Source organism: Chionomys nivalis, chromosome 5 (assembly GCF_950005125.1).
Source record: "Chionomys nivalis chromosome 5, mChiNiv1.1, whole genome shotgun sequence".
In the NCBI taxonomy this organism is placed as follows: Eukaryota; Metazoa; Chordata; class Mammalia; order Rodentia; family Cricetidae; genus Chionomys; species Chionomys nivalis.
Genome location: NC_080090.1, coordinates 85,376,375 through 85,399,843, shown reverse-complemented (window position 1 = coordinate 85,399,843; position 23,469 = coordinate 85,376,375). Strand labels below are relative to the sequence as shown.

General features: G+C 44.7%; 1 protein-coding gene across 1 annotated transcript; it reads right to left on the bottom strand.

Annotated features, from left to right (window-relative positions):
- Positions 1-10,597: 10,597 nt before the first annotated feature.
- On the bottom strand, positions 10,598-21,622 carry Lax1 (lymphocyte transmembrane adaptor 1). The gene is made up of 5 exons (XM_057770565.1): positions 21,453-21,622; positions 16,598-16,707; positions 16,154-16,258; positions 15,382-15,476; positions 10,598-11,446 (listed from the first exon to the last, which is right to left on the bottom strand). Exons 1-5 carry the CDS (start codon positions 21,536-21,538, stop codon positions 10,598-10,600), a joined length of 1,245 nt encoding a protein of 414 aa, XP_057626548.1. The 5' UTR covers positions 21,539-21,622.
- Between the last annotated feature and the right edge of the window lie 1,847 nt (positions 21,623-23,469).

Below are 23,469 nucleotides of genomic sequence, written 5' to 3'. Positions count from 1 at the left end.
AGGGAGACACCTACTGCTATTATTCTGTAAAGAAACAGCAAAAGGACTCCTAATGACATACTGCTATGTCCATAGATCAGGGCCTCACACCCCTCATTAGGAACGCTCCTTTTTGAAGCAGATGGAAACTATCACAGAGACCCACACCTGGGCACTGTGCAGACAGCGAGAGACTTTGGAGCACTCGGGCCTACATGGGACATCTTCATCAAACCCCTCCCCTCAAGGCTCAGGGATCTACGAGGTAGAGGAGGCAGGAAGATTGTAAAAGCCAGAGGTGGTGGAGGACTCCAAGGAAACCGTTTTCCAGACATGACAGGGTGTCTGCACATATAAACCTCAGCATTTTGGGACTGTAAAGTCATTTCATCTGGGTTCACTGAAGAGCCCTTTGATTTCAGAGATGGGACACCTCCTGACACGGGCCTTCCTAATCAATGTCTATTAGCTCCTTAAGCTCAATAAAGTCTTTTGTCTTGTTTTTGCTGCTTCTTTCTCCTCCTCCCCCTCCTCTTTCCCCTCCTTCTTCTCTGCCTGCTCCTCCTCTTCTTTTGTAGTTCTGGGTTGGAACGCAGGACTTCACACATAGTAAGAAAATCCTCTGCCACTGAGCTATATCACGCCTGAAATTTTGTTTCGTTTTGAGACAAGGTCTTCCTATGCAGTCCTGGCTAGTATCTTGGTTCCTTTTCTATTGCTGTGCTAAACACCACTGAGGACAGTAGAAACAGGGGATAGAAAATAGATCTGTTATTTCAAGGTTACTTCTCTTTTCTTTCTTTCGTTTTTGTTTTTTCTTTAGAGACCAGGTCTTTCTACCTAGCCCTGTTCTGAACTGGAACTCACTATGTACACCAGGCTAGCCTCGAACTCACTGTCTGCCTCCTGTGTGTTGGGATTAAAGGCATGTGCCACCACCACCCAGCATTTGACTCCTTTTAACTACTGAAAATTAAACAAGCCAGGCAGTGGTGCTGCACGTCTTTAATCCCAGCACTCGAGAAACAGAGGCAGGTGAATCTTTGTGAGTTCGAGGCCAGCCTGGTCTACAAGAGCTAGTTCTGGGACAGGCTCCAAAGCTACAGAGAAACCCTGTCTCTAAAAACAAAAAAACAAAACAAAAGCAAAAGGAAGGAAGGAAGGAAGGAAGGAAGGAAGGAAGGAAGGAAGGAAGGAAGGAAGGAAATTATTTGTTTCTGACAAGATTCCAGGTGTTGTTTGGTCCCTTATGGGGCTAAGAGGAAGTTGCAACCTTTTCTGGGGGTTAACTTCTTTTGTTTTGTTTTGTTTTCCTTTGTTTGAGACAGGGTCTCACTATTTCACCATGGCTGTCCTGGCAGTCACTATTCGAGGCTGGCCAAGAGACCTGTCTGCTTTTGCCTCTCCAGTGCTGGGATTAAAGGCACACCTGTCACGCCCAGGTTAGCCCTAGTTACTGCGTGTTACTTCAGTCCCCTGAGCTTCACTCTGAAATTTCTGGTCTCTATCATACATTTGAAGATTATGCTTCTGGCTTTGACCCCAGCCACGTGCTGTCAAACACCTGCTGGAGCTACTAACAATGGGAACATCCACTGCTCAGCAGAGTAGGAGAGCGGCTGAATGTTTTTAAAAATGTTTATTGGCCATTTCTGATTCTTTTTTTTGAGAACTATCTGTTCAGTTCATCCGTTTGCTTATTGACTGGCAATTATTGTTGTTATTCTAGATATTGACCTCTTGTCTGATATATCGCTGGCAAAGATTTTTCTCTCATTCTCTTAGTTTGTCTGCTTACTTTGCTGATGTTTTTCCTTGTTGTACAAAAGTTTTGTTTTTTGTTTTTGTTTTTTGAGACAAGGTTTCTCTGTGCAACCGTAGTTTCTCTGTAAACCAGGCTGGCCTCGAACTCACAGATATCCTCCTGCTTCTGCCTCCCAAGTGCTGGGATTAAAGGTGTGTGCCACCACTAATAGGTATATAGGAGTTTTTCAATCCCATTAATCACATTTACAATTATTGGGATTATTTCTTGTCTAGTGGAATTTTTTTTTTGAGAAAGGACTTCTCTGTGTAGCATTTTTGTTTGTTTGTTGTTTGTTTTGTTTTGTATTTTTGAGACAGGGTTTTTCTGTGTAACAGCCCTACCTGTCCTAGAACTAGCTTTGTAGACCAGGCTGGCCTCGAACTCATAAAGATCTGCCTTCTTATGCCTCCTGTGTGCTGGGATTAAAGGCATGTGCCACCACTGCCTACATGCTAGTGGAATTCTGTAAAAGGCTCTTGCTTATACCAATATCTGGAAGTGTTTTTTTTCCTTTAAGTTTCAGAATTAAGTTAAAGTTTCTGTTTTATCTATTTTGAATTGATTTTTGTGCAAGGATATGGGTCCAAATTCATTCTTCTGGAAGTGGATATCCAGTTTTGACAGCCTTGTTTGTTGAAGAATCTCTTTTTTTTCCTGTATATATTCTTGAGATCGCTGTAGGAAAGAAATTTAAGCTATAGCTGTATGTGTGCTTATTTCTAGGTCCTGTATTACATTCTATGATATACATGTCTGTCTTTGAGCCAGTACCAAGCAGTTTGTCACTATAGCACTGTAGTATAATTTGAGGTCGGTACATTCATGCTTCTAATAGTGTTCTTTTTGCCTAGAATTCCTTTGGCTGTCTGTGGTGTTTTATAGAGAAGCATGAATCTTAGAGTTGTTTTTCTACTTTGTCAAGATTTTCATTGTAATTTTGATGGGGCCTGTATGGAATCTGCGGATTAATTTTGGTGATAAAACACTTTTACAATATTAATTTTGATAATTTAGGAGCAAGGTCTTTCTGATGTCTCGTGTCTTCTTTCCATTTCTTCTTATAGTCTTGAAGCTTTCTTTTTTCATTTTGATTTTTTTGAGTCAGGGTTCCTTTGTGTAACAGCTCTGGCTGTCCTGAACCTTGCTTTGCAGACAGGCTGGCCTCAACCTCAGAGATCTGCATGCCTCTGATTCCCAAGCTCTGAGATTAAAGGCATGTGCCATAACTCTGCCTGAAGTTTCCAGTGTCGAGGTCTTTGATTTCCTAAGGTAGATTTATTCTTTGTTTTGTGTTTTTGTTTGTTTGTCAGTTGGTGGTTTTTTTAGGCTGTTGTGAATGGAATACTTTTTCTAATTTCTTTTTCAGCAAGTTCATTTTTGGTACATACAAAAGTTATTGATTTTTGTATCTTAATTTTGTGTCCTCTTACTTTACTAAAAGTGTTGTAATTTAGGAAAAGTGGTGCAAAAGAGAAAGATGCCAGAGACAGAGCTTGGGTGGAGGGGTTTTATTGGGGGGAAGTGTTTTAAAGGAAAAAGGGAGGGGAGAAAGGAGACTAGCCTCTGGGGACAGGAGTGGTGGAAGAAAAGATAGGAGAGAGAAATGAGGGGAGAGGGAGAGGAAGGGAGAGGAGAAACAGACAGACAGACGGAGATAGAGAGAGATGGGAGGTGGGCAGGGCCTTTTAAAAGGGAACATAGTGAATGTGCATAGGAGGTGCTCTTAGTGGCCACAGCTGAGGACGTGTACCCCAAGGTCAGATGAATACAGAAAGTGTTTATCAGATCTATCTACAAGTTTTCTGGTGGCATACACAGGAATTTTCAAGTATAGATTCATTGGCTGGAGGGATGATTCAGAGGTTACCCTTGCAGAGGTGCTGAGTTCAATTCCAAGCATCCACGTGGTGGCTCACAACCACTTGTAATGAGATCTGGTGCCCTCTTCTGGCCGGCACGCATACATGCAGGAGGAGCACTGTATACATAGTAAATAAATAAATCTTTAAATAAAAGTACAGAATCATGTTGTCTAAATGTAACATGAGGGGCTGCTTGTTGGGGTTTCTTCCCTGCCTAGTTCCCACAGCCGGTAAGACCCAAAGAAAATCACACAGAGATCTCCATAAGATTATAAACTGATTGGCCCATTAGCTCAGGCTTCTTGTTAACTCTTGTAGCTTATATTAACCCATTGTTCTTATCTATGTTAGCCACATGGCTCGGTACCTTTTCAGCCGGGTAGTTACATCTTGCTTCTTGCTTGGTCTGGGCAGGACTGGTGGGAATGGGCTTCCTTTTTCCTAGCATTCTCCTATTCTCATTGCCCCGCCTCCACTTCCTGTCTGGTTGACCCACCTATACTTCCTGCCTGGCTGATCAGCGTTTATTTAAAACATGATTGATAGAATACAGACAATTCTCCTGCACCATCTAAAACTAGGAATAATTTGACTTCTTCTTGCCCTATTTTTAACTCTTTTATATCTTCATCTTCTCTTACTGATATAACTAAGACTCTAAACATATTGAATAAGACTGTAAAGCGTTATCACTCTTGTCTCCAAGATTTAGAGGAAATGTTCTCGGTTTTCTCCGTTAAGAATAACATTGGGGCCGGGCAGTGGTGGCTCACGCCTTTAATCCCAGCACTCGGGAGGCAGAGGCAGGCGGATCTCTGTGAGTTCGAGACCAGCCTGGTCTACAAGAGCTAGTTCCAGGACAGGCTCCAAAACCACAGAGAAACCCTGTCTCGAAAAACCAAAAAAAAAAAAAAAAAAAAAAAAGAATAACATTGGGGACAGGTATGCTGTATATAGACTTTATGATGTTGGTGTTTGTTCTGTATATTTCTAGTTTCTTCTAGAAACTTTTCTGAATCTATCAAAATAATCCTAGGATTTCTTTTCTTGGTCTATAATAGATCACTTTATTTTTTTTGCTTATGTTGAACCAACCTTGCGTTGCTGGGGTAAAACCAATTTAGTTATGATTTATGATTATAGTCATTAATTTTTATCAACTTGACAGGTTCTAGGATAACATAGGAGACAAACCCCTGGACATGTCTGCAAGGGAGTTTGTATATCAGAGTGAGTTGAGTAAACCATCCGTTAATATGGTCAGCACAGGTTTCCCACACTGGCAGTAACTACTGCAAGCAGAAGGTAGCAGGGAGAGAAAGCACACTATGTGTGTCTTCTCTTTCTTGCTGAGTGCTCCACTGTCCCACTGGACTGTCAGCACAAAGCACAAGTTCAAAAGTAAGAATTTCTTTCATAGTCAAGAATTTCAGGATGGCAGGGCAGGGGTGGTAGCTCAGTCCCCTGGGAGGCGGAGGCAGGAGGAACAAAAATTCAAGGTCATCCTTGGTTACACAGTGAGTTTAAGGTTGCTGGGGTATATTAGATCCTACTTGTTTAAAAAAAAAGAATTTCAGCGTGGTGATGGTGGGTCATTAAATGAGGTACTGTGTGTAGGTGTGTGGTTAGGGGCCCTATGTAGGAAATTCTTTTCATGTTAAAGTCCTCAAATTCTTTTGATTGGAGGGTATCTGAGCTGGGAATAAGAGTCCAGCCATGTTGTATTCTTCTGAAAAGATTCTAATTTCTCAGGGTTGAAAAGGACATCTACCTACCCAGCCTGAAGTTGGGAATGCTGAGGAGGGTTCTTGGCAAGAGGAAAGACAGGCTGGTTTATCTCCACTTTCCTCTAACACCAGAGGAGCAAGTCACTGGCTTATTGCAGGTTAGTACATGCCCTTAGTTCACAGAAAAGCTAGAAATAATGATAACACCCTCAGGGTTACTAAGGTATCAAGAAAGACAGATGCCAGAGGTACTGTGAGTCTGTCTTGTCTTTTGCTTGTCAAGACTTGTCTTCTGCTCCCTACTATGGCATGGTGTCTTCTAGAGGGAAAGAGGGACATAACAAATCTCTGTGTTTTATGCTAGCTCCTGTTCTGAACAAGCAGACAATAACCACAAGGTCAGGAGGTGATGCGATGGCTAATCTTGATTGCCAACTTTACTGCATCTGGGATCAACTAAAACCCAAGCTGCTGGATACTCCTGTAAGGAATTTTCTTGGTCAGACTAGAGAAGGTAGGAAACCCACCACCACACCTGAGCCACACTTTCTGGAGGCAGCCTGGCTAAAAGAACATGGAAAAGCCTGGAGGTGGTGGCACACGCCTCTAATCCAAGCACTAAGGAGGCAGAGGCAGGTGGGTCTCTGTGAGTTTAAGGCCAGCCTGGTCTACAGAGAGAGCTCCAGGGCAGCCAGGGCTGCATAACAAAGAGATCTTGTCTCAAGAAAAAAAAAAAGCCCACATACATATATGTATGTGTATATATTATATTCTAACAGTTCTGTTCCTTTTTACAGAACTGATACTATTGACTAATATAGTAATTAATCTATTGTTTAACTACTTAAGGAATCACAGCGAATTACTTATCTTTCAAAAATAACAGTTTTATTTATCCTTTGAGAATTTCATACATGTGTACAATACATTTGATAACACCTACCTACTGTTAACTTTTCCTGGATCCCCCACATCTCTCTTCTGTTTTCACATTTTCTCTCTTAAAATTATTATTTTTTTTGTAACCCACTGAGTTCAGTTACTGCTGCTTGCTGAAATGTTGCTTTATCTTGTTATCTGATCTTGTACAGGTACTATATTCACTGTGAGTTTATTGGGCAATGCCATGTCTAGTCTGGACTGAGTGGCAGGTTCTCAGTCTCTCCAGAATGCAGGTAGCATTTGTTATACTACCAGCCCTTATTATGTAAGCCTTAGGAGTGAGTCTTCTTTGTGATCCATATTCATTCTGTTGGTTCTATTCCTTCAGGAAACCCTAGCTATTAAAACTAGGCTTTAATTATATATGCTTGTTTGTTTATTGTTTTTTGAGACAGGATCTCACTGTTTAGCTCTGAGTGTTCTGGAACTCATTCTGTAGACCAGGCTGGCCTTGATCTCACAGAGATCCATCAGCACTGCCTCTGCCTCCTGGGTGCTGGGATCAAAGGTGTGTGCCACCATTCCCGGCTAAATTTGTTTTTATTTTGAAATACTTTTAGGCTTACAAAAGGGGTGAAAGAATAATTTGGGCATTCTCATACGTCTTTTCATCTCACTTCTCTAGTGTTGATGTTTTACGTGATCACTTTATAGCCATAAAACTGAAGACAGTAGCACTAACACAATGTTACTAACTACATATGGGCCAGGCCCATATTTCTATATGGTAAGGCAGCCAGGCTCAAAAGCCATAGGCCACACTGAGATGGCCATGTAACCTTCCAGACAGGCTGTCATTAACCTAACAAAGGGTCAGGATGTTGTTTTGCTCCTTCTCTGTAATTTGGAGGATTCCTGAGTAGAGATGTGTTGCGGGAGGTCCTTCCGCTCCTCCAGCCAATAGCCGCTGAGATACCAGCCCATTGGGGCGTGGTCTCTCTCCCTTTAAATAAGCGGCTACTTCCCTTTTCGCTCTCTTTACTTCCTGCTCCGGTTCCGGCGACTGGATTTCTTCCTGATTGCGCAGAGAGCTGTTGTCTGGGACGGTGATCTGTAAGTTTTTTCCCCTTTAAATAAATACCACCCTATTAATCATAATTCCAAACTGGTGTGGGGTTATTTATGACTTACGCCTTCAGAGATGCTAATTCAACCTACATGACAAAGCTAGCATACAGACCAGGAAGATGTGACAGAGGAGACATAGGTAGATGTGGATGTGACTAAAAGCCATTCACCTGGTTACCTAGGAAACAAAATGCTAATGAATTGCCCCCTTAGTTTACGTTTTGATATAAAAGCTGTTTGGAGAATAAACGAGAGAAATTCTTCAGCGTGTGAACTCAGGATTTCATGAGGGATCACTGGGAATCTCCCTCCCAAAAAAGCCATGTGAGTTACCTCTTTATTCCTGCGCCTCCATGTTGGTCCAGAGAGTGATAGTTTATGTTGGGATCTGATTAAAAAAAAATAATGGTCCAGGCTGCCACCGGACCCCGACAATATGGGTGTTTGGAATCTTATCTGTTTCTCTACTGTAGAATCCAATCTGAGGCATCGTGTTATATTTTGTCGTGTCCCCTTAGTCTCCTCTAATCTGTGACCGTTTCTCAATCTTTTCTGGCTAGGTATCTGTGCAACACATCCCGTCTGGATTTTTCTTCTCTTTTAAAGATTTAGTTATTTTTAACTATGTGTCAGTGTGTCGGTCTGTGTGTAGGTCTGTGCCTGAGCATGCAAGTGTGCTTGAAGACCAGAGGCTTTTGATCTGGAACTCAAGTCACAGGTAATTGTGAGCAATTGACATGGATTCTGGGAGTCAAACTCTGGTCCTCTGCAAGAGTACTGCAGACTCTTAACGAGTGAGTCACCTCTCTAACCCAGTGTGGATTTCCGATAAGGTTGGAGTTATGGATTTATTTTTATGGTGTTCCTGGTCTTATCAGCAGCCTGTGACTTATGGCTGGCTGGCTGACTGACAGTAATTATTTGATGAAGGTGGTATCTGCTAAGATTTTCCATTATAAACTTAGTGTTTCTCCCTTTTCGTATTCTAGCCACTAGAAATGAATGCAGCCTGTATTCAAGGAGAGAAGGTTTAAGTTTCAGGAGAATTATGGGAAAGTTTGTAGACAAGTGTTCAAACCATCACAATAATGAATAAATATTTCGGGAAGATTCTCTGAAGTTCTGTTATGATCTTGCCTCTTGGTATTGTAATGATCTGTCCTGTCCTTAGAAGAGACGAGTCACATCCACTCCCTCCCCTGTCTGCCGAGGCAAGCTGAGCTTCAGCTTCCAGCCTGAGTCCCCCCTTTCAGTCTCCCTCTCGAAGAGGCAGTTCTGTCTCTCCCTTCTCTCTCTTTCTTTCTCTCCTCTTCTACCTTCCCCCCTTCCCTTCCATAACCTAAATAAACATCCAACCTCACTCTGCATGGCATGCCTATCCATGTCTCTGTCTCTCACCTAACGCGTCCCAGGACCAGCTGCCTTCGGAGACCTGCAGCGTGGTCTCGTGGCATGCCCATCTGTCTGTCTTTCCTCATGGCCTGCTGCAGCCACTCGGGGAACTGTGCCGTCCCTGCCTGGGACTGGCTGCTCTTGGGACCCGCTGCCCACTGCCTGGCACCACATGGCCCACTGCCTGCTGTCGCTTGAGGACCTACAGCATTTCTGTCACTGTAGCCACTTGGGAACCTGCAGCATTTTTACTTAATCCATTACAGATGTCACTCTCTAATCTTGGCATCATCCATCAGTGGGTTTGCTGGCAGCATTGTCCTGGGGTGCTTAGTGTCAATTTGTCCATTTTCCTTATCCTTTCTGCACACAGTATTTGGAATTCATCTATAGCTCAGAGGCATTCTTTCCTTACAGCAGGTTTACTTATTCACCCTTGGTATGGACTTATGAGAATTGATTTTGTGATTGTTATTCTGTGACTACTAATCAATAATTACTTGTTTTTCATTGTCCAAATTGTTCCAGGTTTTAAAGTCGGGAACTCTTTGCAGCTGCTCTTTCTCCCTGCCTGTCTCTTCCTTACCCCCTTTCTACTCTACCCTTCTTCCTTTTACAGGAGGTGCAAGCAGCATTAGAACCAGCCACTTCTCTAGCAAGTTCTCATTCCTTCTCCTGGAAAGTAGCTCTTAGGGACCAGGATCTGAGTGCTCAGTGTGCTCCTGGACATTGCCTAGGTCATCCTAGTGACACACACTAATGTGCGTGCACACGCACACATATACTCATTCATAGAGCTAATGAGTGGAATGGATAGTTCTCAAAAATAAAGTACAAGCCCAGGTGGTGGTGGTGCACGCCTTTCATCCCAACACTCAGGAGGCAGAGGCAGGCAAATCTTTGTGAGTCTGAGGCCAGCCTGGTCTACAGAGCAAGTTCCGGGACAGCCAAGACTGTTTCACAGAGAAACCCTGTCTCAAAAAAATGGGAGAAAAAAAAAAGAGAAGAAGTAGAAAGTGTTTATCATCACTAGTCATCAGAGAAATGAAAATTAAAACCACACTGAGATTTTATCTGACCACAGTTAATACCACACTAAGATAACAAACATCACATTTCTCTCATTAGTTGATCCTAGATTTTATATAGATATATAAAATTATTTATGCATAGATGGTAGGAAAGTGGAAGAGAGACCGTACAGGGGAATGCAGTGGTCTCATGGGAAGGAGAAGGAATAAGAGAAGGGAAAGTCTTAAGGAATGGGCGGGCATTTCAGAGCACACTTTATGTGTGCATAAAAATGGCCATATATACTCAGGTTCATATAATAAAACCATTTTACAGGGAACCTGCCCTTCCTTATCTCCAACAGATTAACTTATTTGTACAACTCTGGCATACACTGGAAAGCAGCTTCAGTTCCTAAGGGCGAAAGGAATAGTTCATCTGATGAGTTTGCAATCACACCAGGGCGACAGGGCTCCCGAAGTTCTACACCCTCACGGGTTCTTCTTAGACTTGAACTCGCCTGCCCAGCCCCAGCTGTTCCTCCATTTGGCCTGCTGAATCACAAATGACCTGCACTCCTTCTGGCGTGTGTTTGGGAAGGTATTTTCGACCATGTTACATGTCCACCCTGTTCTAAGTGCTACGCACTTTTCCCTTTCCTGACATCCCAGGAAGCCAGTGTCAATAGACCTACATCAGCTGGCCCGAGAGCTAACGGCATGAGGAGATCTTTTGCTTTTGTGCAGCCTGTCCTGCTCCTCTCAGCCTCCTTAGCTGAGCCAAGTGAATCCAATAGGGTGCCAGGGCACCTAGGCTTCTTCGCTAGAGAGTTCAGTGGCTAAAGACCCAGCAGGGTAGACCGCCCCACCAGGCTTCCCAGCTAGGTAGCTTGGTCCTTCCTCGTCAGGAGGACGCCAAGCGCCAGGCCCCTGTTCACAGTCCCTGCCTTCAAAGTCGGCAGGTAGCACGTTCTCATAGTCGTTAGAGTCTTCACTTGACTGCTCTTCTGCCCGTGCCGCCTCACTCTCCTCGCTCTGTGTGGATGGCTGGAACGCCGTATAATACACGGAGGACAGGGCTCTCCAGACGGGGTCCCCATGATTCGTATTTGAAGATGTCACTTCTTCCCGAGTCTGCAGCTGGCTTCCATTGGGATCTGCTGATGGGACATTTTCGTAATCCCTGCAGCACTGAAGAACCACGCTGGGCTGATACTCTTGAATGTCCTCTAGAGCCAAAGCCGTCATATTGACGTAGTCATTTGAAGTCTGAGATGAAGCTTCTCCATCACTGAGGGAATCACTGCACTTACTTCCTGGAGCCCACAGAGCAGTGTGGTCAGAGGCAGCCCCAGAGCCTGCATGCCCTGCTTCAGCAAGCTCCAGCTTCTGGGCACTGGGAAGACCAAGGTGACTCTCAGGAGTGCTTTTGGGAGCCTTTAGAGCGTCACTGGTCTCCTCTGCTGTAGGGATATTGACATAATCGTTTGACTCCCTGGAAGAAATGCTGAAGTCATTTCTGGAGGTTCTGACACTGTTGTAAGGTGCTGAGGGGGCAAGGTCCCCGCACATCTGGGGCACTGTGCCATTGTCATAGATGCCTACTGTGTACGCCACGGCATGAACAGAAGCTCTGTGTATCTGAAGGGAGCTGAGTGCCTGCAAAGAAGAAGAGAAAGTGACAGGATGGGACCTGAAATAGGAACACAGCCACTCTTCCTCCCTGCACTGCCTGGCATTACAATCCCTTCATCCATCCTCCAGCTTAGAGCTGAGCTCCAAGCGAGGGATCCACACTGCAAGGCATTGGGTGCCAGGTATGCTGAGGGTGTGAGTGAAGGGGGCTGAGCATAAGAGAAGCAATGCTGGGCCTGGAGCTCAGTGGTCGGGTACTTGTGCAGCACATGCAAGGATCTAGGTTCAGTCCAAACACATTAAGGAAAACAGTGGCAGAAGTGAGATGTCAAATCACAGCAGATTTTGGCTACGGTGAAGGGGGAGGAGCCAGTAGGTAAGGAGAAGGACACACACAGGAGAAAGGGCCCTTTACCAATGCACACTGGAAGGGCAATGCATGGCCTGAGCGTGCAAATCCCAGCTTTGCCACTCTGTGCTGAGTGAGTCCGAAAGTCTTCCTCTGGCACCTTCATTTCCTAGTCTGTGAACTGAAGATTGCCGCAAGGACTATGTTATGAGGTTTTTGTGAATGGTCAAAGGATTACTACACATGAAATGTTGAGAACAGTGTTAGCATATAGAAAATACTAACGATGAAGGATTCTGGTTTCTTGGGGTCCAAAAATTTTAAGAAAGCTTGTGGACTTTTAATGGGAAACCTCTTCCCCCTTTTTTTAGAGACAAGGTCTTCCTCTGTTGCTCACACTCCTCAGGAGCTTACTACGTAGCCCAGGCTGGCCATCTGCTTATGGACAATCCAGCTATAGCCTTTTGAGGGCTTTTGCAGTCATAAAGTTCCAAGTTCCATGCCAAAGTACTAGTTTTATTTTATTTGTTTTATTTTTATTTTTGGTTTTATTCATTTTGAGACAGGGTCTCATTAGGTAGCTTTGGATGTCCCGGAACTCTCTATGTAGACCAGGCTGGCCTCAAACTCACAGAGCTCCACCTGACTCTGCTTCCTAGGTACTAGGATTCAAGGCATGCACCACCACACTCGGTGCTATCGGTTATTAAATGTTGAGAACTGATTAAAAATGTTTTTTGTTGTGGAACATGGTTTAACTGTGTAGTCCTGGCTGTCCTGGAACTCACTCTGTAGACAGGGCTGGCCTCAAATTCAGAGATGCCACCTGCCTCTGCCTCCTGAGTGCTGGGATTAAAGGCGTGCCCAGCTCAAAATGTTTTTCGATCACTGCAGAATCCAAACAGATCCACAAGTTAAAGACAGATTCCCTCAGGAACTACCCAAATTTTGGCAATGGAGTTTACTTTCATCTGCCCTTTTTCGGGTACTCCAGGAAGTCATAGTCAATGAATAGGAGGAAGAGGCCATACTGTAATGTGGCTCCCTGGGAACCTAAACATCTGAGCAACAACAGCTTCTGCATCTGGAATGTCCCTGCTGAGCCAAGAACCATCCCTGACTCAGAGCAACTGACATCTAGCAAACATATTGACTATGAAACCGCCATCCTGTTTGTAGAGGAGTCTCTGGACCAATCCGCCTTCAGACTTCTTAGGAGTCAACTTCAGAGCCAGATCACAGGGCATATAGGATACCGATGGTAAACTGCTGAGATGCTGGTGGCTGCAGCTTTGCCAGAGGCCAGAAGAATATTCAAGCAGATAGCAACTGAGAATTCAGGTGTTAGCCCACCAGATGACTAATTCCCTAATGGAGGAATCTTGCTAAGCAAGGCTTCTGGGACCACAGACTCTGGACCGGTTGCTTCTGTCTGCAGTTCTCTCATGAGCTACTATATCTCTTCCCTAAAAATAACTATGGGTATTTTCCCCACTGCTGTCTGTTTATCTCATGAATATATTTCATCTACTGGGCACACATATACCTGTGCATGATCATAAAGATAATTAATGCTTAACTGTATAACTCTGATGAATAGAAATAATACTAGGATATTTTTCATAGTTCAAACTGACATAGGAAAATTGCAATATTCTCAGTTACAAAGACAGCTTTTTTACACATTTACCTGACTTTAGACTTCAGAGCAAATCCAAAATAGATTAGTTGCCCCTGGAGACAAATTGCCCAAGGGGAAGTTCCCAGCTGTCTGTTTGTTGAACCAAAATCAGGCTGATAACACTAAGACATAATTTCCCACAGTAATTGATTTTCTGCATGAACTCCTGGCCTCAGTTGTGATGCAGTAGTCAAGGTTCAGTCAACTAACGGTTTATTGTTTAAGTCCTGAGTTTCAGTGTCGCTCTCTGGGAACCCTGACCCCTTAGAGCTAGGTGCTTGTTTTACTCTCCACGCCTGGCCAAAGTGACATTCCAAGCCTGAGAGAAACTGTGATTCCTTACATGTGTCAGAATGGCTCGGACTCTTATTTGTTTACTCAAGTAAAGTTATGTCCCTGAAAAATGTAATTCATATTTTGTCCAGAGTTTGTTCCTGGAGGAGTGAATGGGTGAGTGATGTAGAAGAGAGATGTAGTTATGTATGAAGAAATGGAACAGACTAGAGAGAAGATGTGTGTGTAGGGGAGAGATGTGTGTGCAGGAGAGAGGGATGCATGTAGGGTGGAGATGTATATGTAGGAGAGAGATTGTGTGCAGGAGGGAGGGATGTATGTAGGGTAAAGATGTATATGTAGGAGAGAGATTGTGTGCAGGAGGGAGGGATGTATGTAGGTAGAGATGTATATGTAGGTAGAGATTATGTGCAGGAGGGAGGGATGTAGGTAGGGTAGAGATGTATATGTAGGTAGAGATTATGTGCAGGAGGGAGAGATGTATGTAGGTAGAGATGTATATGTAGGAGAGAGATGTGGGTAAACAGGTGTGTGGTGAGAAGAGATGCAGTGGCTGAGAAGGGCTGTGCAGAGGGATCTGGGGAGAGGGAAGAGTAACTGTGTAGAAGAGAGAGCTATGTAGAGAGAAGGGGCAGTAGCTGTGTAAATAAGTGTGTAAACAGAGATATACAGAAATGTGTGTAGAGAGATGAGGTGCTGTGTAGGACAGAGATGTAACTATGTATAGAGATATGTGGCCGTGTCGAAGGTGGGTGTGGCTGGGGAGAGGGATGTATGTATGTAAGGAGATGTAGCTGTGCCAGGCGGTGGTGGCACACTCGGGAGGCAGAGACAGGAGGATCTCTGTGAATTCAAGGCCAGCCTGGTCTGCAGAACAAGTTCCAGGACAGGCTCCGAAGCTACAGAGAAACCCTATCTTGAACCCCGCCCTACCTCCACAAAGATTGCTCAGCAGTTAAGAGCCCTTGCTGTTCTTTCAGAGGACCCAGGTTCAGTTCTCAGCACCCACAGGGTAGCTCACAACTGTCTACAACTTCAGTTCCAGGGGATCTAGTGATGTCCTTTGACCTCCCTGCACATCAGGCACACACATGGTGCTCATACATATATGCAGGCAAAACAATATAATAAAATGAGGTGTAAACTTTTTGTTTTAAAAGATGGGTTTAAAGTGTAGTTTGAACACTAGTGACATCATTGAAATAGCTACGGCTTCCTGGAGTGACCTCTCTGAATGGAGCAACATTTATTGGGATAAACAAATTGTCATGTCTTTATTAAAGTCATCACTTTCAGTTCTAACATCACACACTTGAGTGCATGCGCCTTTCTTAAAATCCTAAGTCCTGGCTCCTCCCCTTACCCCTCTCTTGGCATGCTAGTCCTATGTAGTCTAGGTAGGACTCGAACTCACAATGCACTTCAGTCTAGCCTCTAATTGCCAAACTGTCCCCAGCTTCCTGAGAGCTGCATTACAGGAATGTGTGACCACACTAGCCATAAGTTAAACAGTTATTTCTCTTCCCTTGTCCATAGGAAGTTCTTCAGGGTCTGTGCCAAAGGACACTCAAATGCTAGACAACCGGAACTGAGACAAACCCCGTTCCCTCCTGCTCTCTGCCATGCTCCTGGGACTTTATCTTTTCCCGTGGCTCTTACCTCGTGCTCAGGGCTGTCAGAATCTCTGGAGAGGAGGCTCTCAGTACTGAAGCCATTCGACTGATGTCTCCCTGCAACAACCAAATGAATCCTGAAGATAGTGGGTTTCAGAGTGCTTTCGCCCCAGTATCTCAGCTAGCAGATGAATGGGGGTCTCTAGGTTCCCGTGAGAACCTGGAATGTCTGGTAGTCTGTGGTTAAGAGGGTCAGAGTTACAGGATGACACTCGGAGACCTGAATGCATTTCCAGGCCTTCCTGTGGAGAACTCCCCATTCCTTGCTTATGAGGTCTTACTCATGTCTTCACCACCTATGATGTAACTGGCCTTCCTCTGCTGCCTAAAGCTGGCTGACCCCTCTCTGTCCAGAGTTCCCACTGGAGGTGCAGACTACTGAGTGTTATTCCGCAGCCTGGATACTTGGAGAAAGTTGCTTCTGAGTGGTGCTTCTGAAAGGTGCATCTTGGGAGCCTAAGTTAAGAATGTCAGGACTCTATAGATTAAGGCAGTGTTTTACAACCTTCTTGATGCCGAGACCCTTTAATACAGTTCCTCATGCTGTGGTGACCCCCAATTATACAATTATTTTCGTTGCTACTTCATAATTGTAATTTTGCTACTGTTATGAATCATAATGTAAGTATCTGATATATAGGATATCTGCTATGCAACCCCAGTGAAAGGGTCATTTGACCCCTGAAAGGGTCATGACCCACAGGTTGAGAACAGGTAGATTAGGAGAAACTTACCCAACTGTGCCTGCTGCTGGGGCAAGAAGTCATAAATATTTTTGGCTCTCTGTCTGGGTGGAGGCAGAGTCAGCGACGGAGCTACTTGGAAGTAAGGAACTCTCCCTGAAAGACAGTGGTAGGATAGGGTCCTCATGCAGAGCACAGGGGCTCTCAGGCTGAGTAGTCCCCACCCTCACCAGGTGTCATAAAAGATGCATTTCTAGTTCAGTACAGGACAGGAAATTCAGTGGACAGAGGCAGGAAGAGGAAACCGGGCACAAGGATGCCAAAGCTATGTCTTCTCGATGTCACTCTGATCCACACTATGGCCACAGCTTAGGACCAGTGTCAGGAAAGGATACAGGGTTCCAGAGAGGCATCTTCTGATTAGAAAATGTCCCAGGGTTAAACACCAGGCTGGAAGACGACAGCCTCTCAACTGGAGACAAGCACCGGACTCACGCTTCTTCCATTTGTTCCAGCGCCACAGGATGTAGGCCGCCATGATGGCCAGGAGGACGGCCATGAGTGCCAGAAAGCCAGGGAAGATGCTGGTGGTCTGGCCTTTCTTTCTAGGAGGAAAACCAGGTGGTCATGCTCCAGGTGGCCATAGGATTTAGACTTATTTCAGGAGATAGAGTTCCAAATGATACCAGGTAGCAAACAGAGGGCAACCACAACTGAATCTTAGCTGATTCCCCTGATGGTCAGATGCACCTTTGTGCACAGACATCCTTGAAGCTGGGTAATCCCAGTTGTTCCTGCTGTTCAGTTGAGAGCATAGCTCTCAGACCCTGGCATCTGTCCCAGACAACCTGGCCTGGGAGTTGCATTGGTCTGGACTCCAAATCCCAGCATGCCAGGTCCCACAGGATATGTAAGTGAGCTCCCAGAGGAGAAACACGTGGTTTTCAGGTCTGCATCGGCTCCCTGCTGTCCTGTCTCCCCGTCATGTGCTCGGCCACCTGAGAGCGTCATTCTTAATAAAACGATGGGCATTTTGATTTGGTTTGGTTTGACCTAATTGGATTTCTTGCACCAGCGGAGCTGCCCTTTTCTTATTATTTTTACTTATCACCTGCTATATCAGAAACCAAGCCACCAAGACGTTTTCCTATACATGTGCACCCAAAAGACTGATGCTATTGTATTGTTATGCATTATGGTTTTGACATCTCCCACCCTTTGTAGGGATCATTAGAAGAAATATTCTGAAAGGGAGACCTGGCCCACCCTAATTTGGGCAGAGAGGAGGGTGACAGAGGTCACTGTGGTGAAGCCACCTACCTCATACATATTTATAAAAGCTTCTTTGCAATCAACAGCACAGTGCTCATTGAGCTATTCCTTGCCTTGAGACACTCACCCCAATCTTTCCTTGGAGTGTTTGCTTTGCTTACCGTTGTGAAATAAACTTTGGTTTAAATTGTATATGTCTCTTGTTTGTATTCTTCCCTTCAAGAAGAGCCCCCCTTGTAACACAAAGATTTAGAATGGGGGAGCCAGAAAAATGTTGTTGAGGTGGAGGGGACAAACTGGAGTAAGAATCTGGGACTTGGAGAAATGGTTCCATGTTTGGGAGCATTTGCTACTCTTCCAGGGTCCCGGGGTTCAGTTCCCAGCATCCACTGGTGTCTCACAACCTTCTGTAACTTCAGTTCCAGGGGATTCAACACCTCTGGCCTCTGAGTGTACAGCACCACATGCCCGTGCAGACACACAACGCAACTATACATAACTAAAAATAATAAAAAGGGCCAGGTAGTGGTGGTGCACACCTTTAATTCCAGGAGGCAGAGGCAGGTGGATTTCTGTGAGTTCGAGGCCAGCCTGGTCTGCAAAGTGAGCTTCGGGACAGCCAAGGCTGTTGCACAGAGAAATCCTGTCTCGAAAAGACTACTACTGCTGCTGCTACTACCACAAAGACAACAAATGGAAAGAAAGTCAGTTCTGAACATCAACTTCATGGAGAAAGGATGATGTCTACCACGTTCTAGGGGCTTGCATATGAAATTTATTATTTAATCTTCACAAAGCTCCTATCCTGCTCCTATCCTGCTCCTATCTGTCCCTAAGGATCCTGAGACCAGAAAGGAAAAGTAACAAAGCCACAATCTCAAGCGGGTACAGAGATGGAATAAGCGTCTGGGTTGGTTGAGGCCAGAGAGCAATCTTTTTCTGCTCTCACACTATCTGCGAACTTCCAACTCCAAATACATCTGGCCCGATGTCCCCTCATTCCTGCTTCCAGGGTTTTCTGGCTTGCTGGGAGAGGATTACTCAACTCACAATCAGGAAGTGACTCTGTGACAGAGTCCAGCTTACTTGAACTTGAGTAACCCCAAAATGTAGAGTTGGTCTCTAAGTAACACTAGACTGTTGGGTGAAATTTAACTAACACTAGCTTTGCATAGCTTTGTGATTCTCTGGCAGGGCACAGTTGTGGCTCTGCTTGGGTACTGAAATGCATCCAGATGATTGCAACAGCAGGCGGCCACGCCCACTCTAGCAGGAAGTAGGCAGTGGAAGTACAGCAGAAACAAGCAGCTGACTCTCAAATATTAAAACCAGGTCATTCCTGGAAAGATTTTGTCTTGCTGAGTTCTGGAATGACTGACCCAGTTTTTCATTGGCTATTCCTCTTAGGCTGTCCAGTAGACACCTCAAACCAAAACCGACGGACTCCCATTCTGCCTCCATATACCAGCTTTTCCTCTAGACTTCCCACCATCTAGCAGTCCAGTCTAAACCCTTGGCACCACTCCTGACTGACTGTTCTTTCATGCCCTACTTCCAGTTAATCGGCTTTGCCCTGGGCAAGGGCATCTGCTTCAAGCCCAGCCATTGCATTCCCATTGCCACCACCATGGCCTAAGTCAACATGAGTTCCAGGGGGATTTTGCAGTGGTCACCTCCCTGGTGGCTCTCCTGGCTTTCACTCATGGCTTCAACATACGGTGCTCAACATACGGTGGACTAGTATAATCATTGTAAAGAGTAGGTTACCTCTGATGCTGACCACCATGGCCTCTTGCTGTTCCTGCCCATATGAAGACTAGTTCTGGCTCAGATCTACCTCCCCTGTAGGTACTCAGAAGGGCCAAGTTCCTCATTTTATTTAAGTCTCTTCTACAGTGTTGTGACCTCCTTAGAGGGATCGTCCCTTGCCAGGCTCATTAGTCACAGTTTTCTTACTCAGTTCCATTTCCTCTTTCAAGCCCTTCTGGTTGACTGATAATACACAATACCTGGTTATCTCTTTGCTATCAAACATCGCCCCTGATTGTGAGCTCTAAGAAGTCATGGACTTGTCTATACTATCCACTCAGTACCTCAAACAGCACCTCTGATGTATAATAGAAGTTTAATGAGTATTTGTTCAGTGATATCTGAATGAAATAAGAAGTGAATGAGCCCAGAAATGGTTTTGAAAATAATGCAGTCATTGTGGAAAATGACTTATGGTAATTATCCCCAAAATTAAAAATAGAACCACCATATGCTCTGCTAGTCCCGCTGCTAGATCCATGTTCAGAGCAAATTAAAGCTGTACCCCATGCTCGTTAGAGTAGTTTGTACTGTCATGCTCACTGCAGCAAAATTCACAAGAGCCAAATGTGTAATCAGTCTGAGCGTCTATCAATAGAAGTCTGGATAGAGAGGGAAGATGGTCTTGACGTTTGTGACAAGGTGGACGGACCTGGAGGACATAGTGTCAACTGAACAAAGCCAGGGGCAGGTAGATACTTACTGCATGATCTCACATGCAGAACTGAAAAAGACTCAACTCAAAGCAGCAGTGAGTAGCAGAATGGTGGTCACCAGGAGTGGGGAGAGAGGGGTCCCAGAGATGTAGGTCAAAGGTTGGGTAAAAGAAGAAGCTCAACATGGCAATGTTGAAAATGAAGTATTCTTGAATATTCCTTAAGGAGTTATTTGAAGTATCCTCTCCTAAAAAAGTACATTAACTAATAGATGTTTACCTAGTTCAACTTAGGCACTGACAAAATCCGCATATTTCAAAACAACATGCTAAATGTAATATAAGCATACAAATTTTATTTTCTAATTACAAAGTGAAAAAGAGAAAGGAAACAACAACAAAACAAAAGGCAACTTAAGGAAGCAATAGTTTTCAGAGTGAGTGAGCTGACTCAGTGGGGAAAGGCACCCGCTGTCAAGCCTGGCACTCTGAGCTTGATCCCTGAGACCCACACGATGAAAGGAGAGAACCAATTCCTGCAAATTGCCCTCTGACCTCTCCACCCTTCCACCCACTCCCCAAAATGAAAAAAAAAAAAGGAGATAGTTTTGGGAGGGTGCTTCAGGCTCCAACAATGAATATGAACTCATTCTTCTTTAGCACCTGTGTTTTAACTGCAAGGGACATGGATTTACTCTGGTAATAACATTTAAATTTTCTGGCCGGGTGGTGGTGGCACACGCCTTTAATCCCAACACTCAAGGCAGAGGCAGGTGGATCTCTGTGAGTTCAACGCCAGCCTGGTATATAAGAGCTAGTTCCAGGACAGGCTCCAAAGCAACACAGAGAAACCTTGTCTCAGAAAACAAAAACAAACAAAAAAAATTGAAATTTTCTAAAACTACAGAAATTGAAAAAATATCCTTTCATTGGGTTTTCCTTTGATCAGAGCCCTGAAATTAATGCCCAGTAATATTTCTAAAGTCTTAACACCCGGCCAGGCGGTGGTGGCACACACCTTTAATCCCAGCACTTGGGAGGCAGAAGGCAGGCGGATCTCTGTGAGTTCGAGACCAGCCTGGTCTACAAGAGCTAGTTCCAGGACAGGTTCCAAAATCACAGAGAAACCCTGTCTCGAAAAACCAAAAAAAAAAAAAAAAAAAAAGTCTTAACACCCGACAGACACTTTACTTTTGTTTATCTGAGATTGAGAACTTCAGAGGTGAATTTCTAACCATGATTAGTTCTGTAAGATCCCATGTCCTAAAACTTTATCACTTTTACCCTACATTTCACACTCATGACAAGGTTTTAGGATCTAAAAACTCATTGCTGGGGTATTAGTACTTTTGTTTCTATCACAGCCGAACAAGAGATTAGAAAGATTGGGTTCAGGGCCTCTGAGAGGAAGAAAACCCAATCAGAAATTCAACTCTTAATCTTCCCTCCACCCCCACCCCATCTTCTTTCTTCCCTCCCAGCATCCCTGAGCAAATGGCTCTGGGCTCAAAGTTTGCTGGTCCTAATGGACCCAGACCTGTACTGTAGGTGTGGATGGCAGCTCTGCCAGGTAGGGGAGCAGGGGACAGTGGAGCTCACTTCCAAAGCACTCACCCTTCCAAGCCGCCAAGAGTCCTCTGCAAAGTGCTGGGCCAGGAGTTCCTTCTGGTGACATCTGGTGGGGCTGGGGTGGTATACATCCCTGGAACCTCTAGGGGCTTGGCAGCTTCTAAGTCTTCTCGGGGTCAGAACTGACTAGTCTCTATGGCTGCCCTTTCCTTGGCTCTTTCTAAGTTGCTGATTCAGAGGGAAAAAAGGCAAATTGGTATGTATTTTGCATACAACCACTTTTTTAAGAAAAAGAAAAAAAATAGATAAGAATGACAGAAAGTTCTCCAAATCTCCATGTTTTCTCAAATGTATCAGTTTTTACTCTTGAAATTTCTTACTTGCTTATTTAGATTGCATTGCGTGTATCTCAGACTAGCCTGGGACTTGCTATACAGCCATTCGTAGTGGGTTTCATGTATGTCAGGCTAGCCTAGAACTCTTTCTATAGCCAAGATATGTAGCTGAAGATGACCTTGAACTTCTGATCCTTCTGTATCTACTTCCTTAAAACTGGGATTTACAAGGTTGTGCCACCACACTCCGTACATACTAGGGCTGGCACCCTGGGGCTGTACGTACGCATGGAGGTAGTGAGAGCAACTCCCTAGCCAATCTTCCTAGATTGTGTTCACCGAAGTTCTCACATACAAAACAAAGTTTGCTTTTTGGCTTTTGTTTTTGTTTTTGTTTTCTTTCTGAAGATGCTAATCTTCTGTTCTAGAACTTTCTCCCAACGGACTCCCTCTTTTAGGATGGTGTGATGGCTCTGTAGGCAGAGGTGGTGCTTGCTGTCAGCCTGATGACCTAAGTTTGCCCCATTACCACCTTCAAGGTGGAAAGAGAGAACCATTTCCCACAATGTACTCTGATCTCTCTCTCTCTCTCTCTCTCTCTCTCTCTCTCTCTCTCTCTCTCTCTCTCCCTTCCCCCCTCACACCATAAATAAAGTTACTACTATTACTAACAGCAACAACAATAATAAAACCCAAACCGCCCTACCTTCACCTGAAATTCCAGGCTGAGTTGGTACAAGGTTCAAAAGCATCAGGTTTGATATACTGGGGGTGAGCGGTGCCCGCTGCAGAAAGTCAGCTGTCTCTCGTCCAGGTGTTGATGCTCCCAGTGTGAAGTAGCTGGGGTGGCTCTCTAGTTTCTGCCCGTTGGTGGGAACATGAAGGGCACAGGGGGACAAACTGCCCAAAGGATCTGTGAGAAACTCTTTTTCCTCCAACCCCCAGAGCAGAATGGAAAGAGTCGCTGACAGGAAACACCTCCACCAGCGTGCTAGTGAGGCCCGGGGCACAGGAAATGCTCAACTCTCCACAGGCGGCAGGAAACCCATCTTCAGCCCTGCTGCTCCCCAGAGGCACTCTGGCATTTGGGGCACACGTGGTTAAAGAGGGCCAGGGAGCGAGAGATTTGATTGTTGACTGTTTTCTAAGTGTTATAAGCTTCCAGGGTTAAAATCTGGAGGTTTAAAACAGTTTGCTCGTTGTTGACTATTTTTACTTATTTATTCTTATTACATATATTTAGCATGTCTGCACACCTGCCGTGGCGCTTGTGTGGAGGTCAGAGGACACTTGGGGGAGTTTGTTCTCTCCTACTATGTGGGTGTCAGGAATCAACCCCCGTCGTCAGAGTTCGAAACAAGTGAACCATCTTGCTGACCCTTTCTGTTTGGTTTTGAGGCAGATCTCACTTCATAGCCTCAGGTAGCTGAACACATGTCATAACCCAGAAGGATCAGAAGTCTGAGGTTGTCTTCAGCTATATATCTTGACTACACAGAGTTTTAGGCTACCCTGAAATACGTGAAACTTTACATGAATGATTATATAGCAAGGTCAGGCTAGTTTGAGATGCAAGCAACCCTATCTAAATAACCCTCCTGTCTTAATGTCCCTCATTGTGGAGTTACAGGTGTAGGCCAGGCTTGGAACTCAGAATAGTTCTTTTCTTTTTCTTTCTTCTTCTTCTTTTTGTGTGTGTGTGTGTGTGTCTTTTGTTTGTTTTTTGA

What these genes read in the sequence shown, in the direction of transcription:
- Lax1 (XM_057770565.1), bottom strand. Translation starts at nt 21,538, where the DNA reads ATGTATACCACCCCAGCCCCACCAGATGTCACCAGAAGGAACTCCTGG. An exon ending in CTGGAACAAATGGAAGAAGC is followed by an intron (nt 16,259 to 16,597) that starts GTGAGTCCGGTG and finishes ACTGTCTTTCAG; the next exon opens with GGAGAGTTCCTTACTTCCAA. An exon ending in GAGCCACGGGAAAAGATAAA is followed by an intron (nt 11,447 to 15,381) that starts GTCCCAGGAGCA and finishes TCTTCTTTGCAG; the next exon opens with GCACTCAGCTCCCTTCAGAT.